The sequence below is a fragment of the Polistes canadensis genome, unplaced genomic scaffold, assembly GCF_001313835.1.
Source record: "Polistes canadensis isolate GaletaPanama2010 unplaced genomic scaffold, ASM131383v1 scaffold_27, whole genome shotgun sequence".
Classification (NCBI taxonomy): Eukaryota; Metazoa; Arthropoda; class Insecta; order Hymenoptera; family Vespidae; genus Polistes; species Polistes canadensis.
The window spans coordinates 246,760-255,835 of NW_014569574.1; the positions used below are offsets into that span (position 1 = coordinate 246,760).

Here is a 9,076-nt window from a genome sequence, read left to right on the forward strand (position 1 = left end):
AAACTTTTCTACCCACCCTCTTATTTATGGTAAAAGAAAAAAATATAGTAAATTTATACCGATAATTTTGAAAGAGGATTATCAATCGATTACAAATATTGATTTTATGATTTATTTTATAATATAAATAATTTTTAAATCAACAATTCATCATAAAATCAATTTTATCAATTTTTAAGTCCACTGTCATAATTACCGATACATTTAATTGATAAAACAGAGAAAAAAACAATGCAATAAACTTTTCAATCTAAATAATAATCAAATGAAAGTTTCCACCTGTTCTTTTCGTCTAGAAAAGAATTTTCTTGTGATTATAAGGTGTAAAATTTTAAAATCGTTGAAGGACTGTATCATTTTCGTAAGATCAACTACAAAAGACTGACAAACTTGTAGAGTTTGATGTACGCTTTTAAAGGTTCTCTTTTTATTGGCTCGATGATACCTTTGTCACATTGTTCGGAATGTGGATTTACGAGGACACCAACGATGTCCATTATTAGGCACATACGATATTTCGTGATTCGACTGATTAAGGAGTACTTAGCATAAAACATCATCCGTATCCTCCATTTTAACGCGTCTGCCATTAACATCAATATCAATGCCTCTGTGTCTCGGTGTGTATATATGTACGTGTATTATCGTATAACCATTATTATATTTCAAAAAATTCGGGTCAAAGAAATTTCTTTTAAGAAAAACATTATACGAGAGATGCATATGCAAGAATCACGAATGATTTCTATTCTCCTTTAATTTTCTTTTAATTATTTATTTTTATTTATTTGGTTAGTATTTTTATTAATTAATTGATAGTATTTGATACAATATTCTAAATGTAAGTGGTCAGGATAACATATGAATATACTGTTTAATATAAATAATTAAGTATTCTTATCGAATCGAATTTTTTCAATATCATATCAATTATTTAATCGATATAATTTTATTTAATATTTAAAATAATAAATAATTATTATATTTAAAAATATTTTAATCAAAGTAGTATCAGTTTTAATATCAATCGATTTAATACTGACCACTTGTAATATATTCTAATGCTGTATTATAAATACTGACAATTGACTAAAAATAACAATGTTATTTATTAATAATAATATAATAAAAAAAAATATTTCGAAAAATAAAAAAATAAAAGAATGAAATAAAAAAAAAAACTGCTCCAGGTGAGGCTCGAACTCACAACCCCGGCATTGCTCACGAACACTGTCTTATAAGTACCGTGCGCTAACCAATTGCGCCACTGGAGCGATTGGTAAGAGGTTCGCTAAAATAATTTTTCAGTACTGGATTTGTTAAATTTAAAAATAAAACATTACTAAATTATACAATACATTATTTATTCATAATTAATAATCATATTTAATATCTTCAAAAAATTATTCATCGAATTAATATTAAAATTGTTTACACCTAAATATCATAGCATAATAAAAAAACATTTATTATTATTTCTTTAATAAAAATTGCAGAAGGGTTGTTAATTAACTCTTATTGTATATAAATATTTATATTAATAATTGTAAAATATTATAAATATTACACAATGTCGTGTAATATTTGAAAAAATATATCAATGAAATAAGACAAAAAAAATAACGCAACATTTTTTAAAGCTTATCGAACAAATCATAAAATATTATTTGCATTCGTATTAGTTTGCAACGACATGAGTATCAGTATTACTTGCATTTAAATATAAACTTTTATTTTTCATTAATTTATCATAATTTTAAAAATTGTCGGATATAAATAATATTACAATTGCTTATAAAATATTAATTTCATAAAATAGTTTTCAAATTAGTAAAAGTATGATAGGATTAAGTTTTGTTCTATTATTAATTTTTTTATATATATTCTGTGAAGAACGAATTTCTTTAGGATCTTAGACGTTGTAGAAAGTAAAGAATTGGTCTACTAATTCGAATCTTCCTTAGGTTTAAATAGCATTAGTATTTGAATTGTTTTCTTGTTTATGGGAATATTTTAAATTTTTAATACAACATAGCATATAATGGTGAGCATTCTTATTGTTCTTAGAATAAGTTCTTTCATTATTCTAAAAATTCTTACTTTAAATTGATAGAATTGCAAATTTAAAAAAAAGAAATGTGAGCTAATAGATACAAGTCATCAATTTATATTTATACACATATGATATATATACACATAACACACCATACATCATACATCGTGCTTAGTCAATATATAACGTAGAAGAAATATTAATTATTGTTAACCTAAAAAACTTGATGCACATAATGTAGATGATGCAGAAAAAGAAATATTGTGTAAAAAATTCTACACTTTGTCACAATTCTATCTCGTATAGCAACAATATTGAAATAATTCTGTCTTAACCTATTTATTTGTATACCATATACGTATACGTGTAAGTATATGTATATATATATAAATATGAAACATTTATAATAATAATTTTATTAAATTATAATCATAAACGTAACATGTAATAACATGTTTATAGAATTTTAATGTTTATATAATAAAAACTGTAGGTAAACAAATACCACTCCTATCAAACACGGTAAGTGCATATATACATATACATATATATATACAGGACCGTATTTATGAGTATCAAATTGTGCGGTTGCTCCGAACCCCACGCCATTGGGGGCCTTTCAAAAAGTAAAAAATTGAAAAAAATGTTAAAAGCATACAAACACTTTTATTTATTAAACCAATTTTTTCTCTTTATTTAAATTAATGTTAAAGAGCATACTAGTTTATTTATATGAATAAATATTTGTCATATTTAATTTCATTAATTAATTAACAAAATTTTCTTTCATTTAAAATTTCTGTAAATGTTACCAACTTACAGGGGCCCTGCAAAATATAATGATAGGCCTGTATATAAGCAACAATGTTTATAAAATTATTATCGATGGATGAATACATTGATAATTATTTATTGATATTATAATAAAAATAAATACAAAAATAAGAGAGAATAATAAATAAAAACTTTAGATAACTAATAGACTAATCCAATATTTCCATTAATAATGTTGGCAATATATGAAAGGATAGGTTGACAAGACTGATCAGCTCGAGTTTGTCGACTGCTAATTATGTTTTGACAAGTACACGTAGCTGTTACCTAAGTTTTATCAACTCTCTCTTTTCTCTCTCTCTCTTTCTCTCTCTCCTCTCTCTTTCTCTCTCTCGTTTATCTATATTCTTAAAGGGAAAAGGATTTAACACTGAAATTGTGTTATTTAAAAAATTTGGGAAATAACATTCAAATAACATCGTCGCAAATAGAATGTTAATGCAAGGCTCAACTAATAGTTCTTCATTCGTCTACATCAAGTAATGATGTTAATTATTTATTATTGTTATCTTTTTCATAATGTGAATAGTCTAACATACACTCATAATTTTATCTATTTACTTATTTATTTTTTTGTTTTGCAATTGGTGCGAATATATCTTTTGGTTCGAAAATTTCAAAAATTGTTAATATTTATTAAACAAATAACACAATATTTTTAAAACAATCAATATTATTCATTTATATTGTAATAATGGATGTTTTTAATTTGTTTGTAAAAAAATATAATCATCTATTTTAGATATGAAGAAGAATGAGTTGGTTTGATGCGACAGGATTTGCCAATTTGGCAAAATCTGCTCTAAAAGAAGCTCAGAAAACTATAGACAAAGCTTTGGATATTAAAGATGAGGAAGAAAAGATAATTCAAACTCACACTGACGAAGCTTCAGACTTTTTTACAACTTGGGATTTAAAAACAGAAGAGGAAAGTAGTTCCCAGAGTAAAGTATTAAATCCAAAGCAAGCGAATACTAGTAGTATATGGGGAAGTTTTACAGGATCATTTTTTGAAATTCCTAAATTTGGAGATAAGAGTACATCGAGTAATATTAAACATTCCAAGTCATTACAAAGTACATCTTCTGAAGCTCTAGAAAAATGTCAGCTTACGCCATCAGCATCACTTCCTGACAGTTTAACTAGTGAAGAAGTACCTGTATTGGTAAAAAATAGTGAGGAATCATCTGTTTGTGTTTCTAAAGTATCATACGATAAACCTAATGTTAATATATCTACAAAATCCCCTACTGATAAAATTTCATTAGATGAAAAGTACTTGTCAGTAAATACAGGTACTATTAAAATTGAAAAACATGAAACAGAAGAAAATACTAATACGACAAAATGTAATACAACTGAAGACGATTCTCAAAACTTGACCGGTGCTTTTAACACAAAAGATAATGAAAGTAATGTCAGTGAAAATGAAGTGGAAGAACAGAAAAAAGAAGTTCATCAAGAAGAATTGACTACATGTAATACGTTAAATAGAATATCTATCATTTCTTCTGATAGCGATAAAAAAAGTTTAGAAAGCGTAGAAATACTTGGCTCTCAATCAAATACCGATTGCACTACCACTCCAGAATCGGATGGTAATTCGGTCAGTGATTCTATAGGTCCATGCGGCGTAGGTCTAAAAGTTAATTCGGAATCGGTAGAAATATTACCGGATAGTTTAGTAACGTCTCCAAGTTCGGTAGAAATTTTAGGAGAATGGAAAAGTGATAGTAGTCCTAATTTATCACCTATAGAACAAAAACATTCAGAATCGTCTTCTATATTGGATAGAGATGATTCGATTACTCCTTGCGGAGACAATATTAATATGTGGGGAGACGAAGATAATAATATCCAAAAAGAAGTTTCATCTTTTGATATATCTCCACATCTATTACCTATGGAAACAAATCAAACAGATCCTAACAGCGCTAGTAGTACATCATTACCTGATACTTCGATTACATCTCAAACAAGTAATAGTCTGTCTGTCATAGACAGTAATAAAGCTTCACCAGAAAGTGTTGAAATAATACCAGATGTTGATGAATTGGATGAACTAAGTCTAGCTGAAGATTCTTATACTTCTGCATCTGAAAGTACTGTGATGACTATTATGGAAGCATTCCAACAATATGATCAAACGAAACCAAAACTAGATTTTACTAGTATGAATGTCAAAATGCATGAATCTTATCAAGATAGTAATAAACAAGTTTCGCTAAAATCTTCTACGGAATCGCAGTTAAATACAAGTCTTGATTCTTTAAAAGAAAAACATAATTTACATTTACCAATAGAACCTATTACTACTCAACCAATTCATAAACCGGAACATTTAGAATCTGTTAACAAAATAATTGAAGTAGATCCATTTAGTCAGTTAATGAGTACGACGATAGAACCACCGGAAATTGAAGGTGATGTTGAAAATGAACGGTTGCAGACAACAGAATCAGTCGAATGCACAGATCAAGTTTTAATTTTAACAGACTCTAGTTGCGAAGGAACGCTTATTGAAAGTAGCTCTGAAGATAATGCAACATTAGTTTCCTCTGTTGCTTCTAAAGTTGTTGAAACCCATTTAACAAGTAGTTCCTATGTAAAAACAATGTTAGCGGATGCAATGGTAGAAAAACATGAAATTATAGATGTACAAACTCATTCTGCTGGTGTGCCACGTGAAAATTCACCAATCTCTTCAGAAAGGTATATCTTTCTTTCTCTTTTATAATACTTACATTTTTCATATATGTTTCAACATTGTATTTTCTAGTTTTAGTCGTTCTGATCTAGTAAAAATAGGATCTGATCAAACTAGTGGACATACAAGTGGAGACGAAATAGAAACTACAACATCAAGTGATATTGAAGTAATATCCAGGTATATAAATCATTTAATAATACTCCTAAAATTATTTAATTTCTATGATAATGTATCAGATATCATCATCCCTTTTCTTTAGTCCTAACGGAGATTCAAGCTCTACTCAATCGAGGCAAAGTCCTGCCAAATTACAGACATCCAAAGGAAACGATTTATTGACAAAAACTTTAAAGACAAGAGGTCACTCTAGAGAACTTAGTGAAATTAGTATAGGATCAGATGAAACTAATTTAGAAATAGAAAAATTATTAAAACGTATACAAGAAATGACTGAGGTATTAGAAGCGCGGGAGTCGAAATTAATTGATGTTAGTAGAATAAATATGGAATTGCATGAGCAAAACAGTAATTTAAGGAAGTAAGTATTAGTTTAAAGTATGCAATAAATTTCTGTATTTAATAATAGCTAAACGAAGGATTGTTTCATTGCTAAAAAGAACATCATTCGTGATTCCAATTTCAGACAACTGGATAGTTTTGAAAAACGTGCGGAACAAAGTCAAAGCTTGAATCAAATTACAGACGAGTATACGCAACGTTTATCGGCTTTGGAAAGGAAATTTCAACAAGCTATTAGAGAAAGAGATACGTTACGAAAAAATCTGGATCAATTAAAACAAGAAACAGCGACACGCTTGTCGTCCCAAGAAATGTCTACTATTAATGCGGAAAAGGATGAAATAATTAAAGAGCTTAGAGAAGAAGGAGAGAAACTTAGTAAACAACAATTAACGCATAGTAATATAATTAAAAAATTAAGAGCCAAAGAAAAAGAAAATGATGTCCTTATTAAACATCAAAAGTATGTATGCGTAAAATAATATTCTCAATGGCTATATGATAATTAACACGTTCTACTGGTGATTCACGGGCACTGCATTCATCTGGCGGCGTGAACCACCAGTGGTCCACACCTAGTTTGCTCTGTCTGACGGCGTGAACCACCGGTGGTCCACACCTAGTATGCTTAGAAAATAATAAAACAAACAAGAGCCGCCAGACGAATACACATCTGATAATCTTGAGCCCGCTGACCATACGGACTTCGAAAACATGCGCCGGGTTGAACGTGTTAAAGTATTACTTATCATAGATTATAAGATAAATTATAATATATACCATAACTCAATATATAGTTTCTGTTTAAACCTCTTCAATGCAATTCCAGGGAAGTTATTGAAGAACAAACTTCAGAGTTGGAAAGATTGAAACGATCGTTGTATGCAAAGGAAGAAGTTGAACGAACACAAATAGAAGCTGTACATACATTGACAGCAAAAACAAAGAAACAAGAAAAAGAAATTTTAACTTTGCAAGAAAAATTAGATAATGCGATGCATAAAATGGACGCTTACAAAAAAAGTTTAGAAGCTGCTAAATTGTTAGTATACTGTTAACGATTTTTATTCTTATCGTTTGTAATAATAAATATTTCATATTTAATGTCTATACGTCAGTTTTTATTCTACAGAGAGTTAACAGAAACAAAGAAGAATTTAGTAGCTACTGAACAAGAACTGAAAGAAGCTGTAGACAGTGCCAGCGAATCGTGTCAACTTTTTGCACAAGTGGAAGAGCTAAAGATTAAGCTGCGTCAAACAGAAGAAGCAAATGTTAAGTTAGTTGTATCTTGTTATATTACTCGCTCTTATATAACTTATTTAAATATATGGAAATGCACCCGCGTACCTTTAAATTTTTATCCATGAAAAAATATATCTCTTTTTAAATGATATAGGAAAGAAGAATTCCATAAACACGTGAACAATAGCTTACTTAAAAGATTAGAAGACGCGGAAGCAAGAAGCGAAGAATTATCCGAATCAATCTCAACAGCTACGAAACCGTTATTGAGACAATTAGAACAACTTCAAGCAAATTTAGTGCACAAATCAAATACTTTCATGAAACAGGAAAAAGTACTTAACGAAAATAATGCTGAATTGCAAACTAAACTAGAAAGTTTACTAGAAGTTGATCGTGGTTTAAAAGAAGAAAATATAAATTTAAAAGCTAAAATATCTCATTTAGAATCGAAAATGAATGCCAAAGAAGCAGAGAAAGAACAATTGGAAGAACAAATTAAAAAACTAACAGAAGAGAATAAAACTCTTGCGGATGAAAGTTTACGGTAGGGGATTATTACGAGAAGTAAGAGATGGTAAGAAGAAAAAAAAATCTTATATATTTTAAACATATTCTTTTATGCAGTCATCAGCAAATTGTGGAAATGCTTCAACAGACCCATTCAAATCAGATTAAAGATTTTAAAAGAGAGATAAATGCGTTAGAAAATAAAGTAGCTATTGAACGTGCAGCGACGGATGCAGAGAAAAGAAAAAACCATGCTATGTTAGAACAACAGCAAAGTATTGACGAAGAACTTAGACTTAGCCCTACTCTTAGTATTGAAAGAGACTCTGTGAGTAGTGCGAGTAGCGTATGGCCAGCTGTATGTATATTAAAATTTTTCTTTAGTCGTAATTAAAAAATTTAATACTTTCGTATCGCAATGAATTCTTATATCAATATATTTTCAGTTCAGTGATTCAGTATTTGATAATGGATCAGGAAGATTTCCTGTAGCCTACGGCAATCTTAGAGCAGGAACCAATAGTACATCTGTGGTTGAAAACTTACAGGCGCAATTAAAGCAACGAGATGGTACGCTAAATATTGATCTTTTACATTATGAAAAATTCATTTAAGTATGTGTGTATACATACTTATTTTTTATCTCTAGGTGAAATACAACAACTTCAATGGGAATTATCACGTCGTAATACTGAAAGAGATGCGCTTAATACAGAATTATCTGCGTTAACTTTAAAAATGGAAATATTAAATAATCAAGCTGAAATGGTAGAAGCTTTAAATGAAAACATAAAAGAATTACAGACTAGGTACGATGCATTATTGCAAATGTACGGAGAAAAAGTGGAAGAATATCAAGAGCTTAGATTAGATCTTGAAGATATCACAGATATGTATAAAAGTCAAATTGAACAACTTCTTAAAAAAGATACTTAATCAAAAATAATAATAATAATAATAATAATAATAATAATAAAATATATATATTGTGTTTATATAAGTGCTGCTCCAGATCGATTTAAATAAAGAAAAAGAGAAATTATGGCTAATATGCCTTCATATACTTGCATTGAGCTAGATGTGTGTTGAAATTTATGTAATTTAAATAATTTCTCAATTGTTTCTATATGTTTGCATACAAGAAAATATTTTAAAATAAGGAGAATATGCAAATAATACTGGACAGCAAGAAAATACATAAATAT

General features: G+C 28.6%; 1 protein-coding gene and 1 non-coding gene across 3 annotated transcripts; one reads left to right on the forward strand and one right to left on the reverse strand.

Annotated features, from left to right (window-relative positions):
* Positions 1-1,182: 1,182 nt before the first annotated feature.
* Positions 1,183-1,274, reverse strand: Trnai-uau. Its single transcript is given in 2 exon segments — positions 1,183-1,218; positions 1,237-1,274. It is a non-coding gene; the product is annotated as a tRNA-Ile (tRNA).
* Positions 1,275-3,099: 1,825 nt separating this feature from the next.
* Positions 3,100-9,070, forward strand: LOC106783929 (TATA element modulatory factor-like). 2 transcript variants are annotated; one of them, XM_014742948.1, is made up of 11 exons: positions 3,100-3,366; positions 3,630-5,599; positions 5,673-5,774; positions 5,857-6,135; positions 6,241-6,579; positions 6,946-7,158; positions 7,249-7,395; positions 7,516-7,908; positions 7,989-8,229; positions 8,318-8,441; positions 8,521-9,070. In XM_014742948.1, the coding sequence occupies exons 2-11, from the start codon at positions 3,642-3,644 to the stop codon at positions 8,805-8,807; spliced, it is 4,083 nt and encodes a 1,360-aa protein (XP_014598434.1). In that variant the 5' UTR covers positions 3,100-3,366; positions 3,630-3,641; the 3' UTR covers positions 8,808-9,070. The 2 variants fall into 2 exon arrangements, with proteins under 2 accessions (XP_014598434.1, XP_014598433.1); XM_014742947.1 differs by having other exon boundaries at positions 3,101-3,366; positions 5,667-5,774.
* Positions 9,071-9,076: the final 6 nt, after the last annotated feature.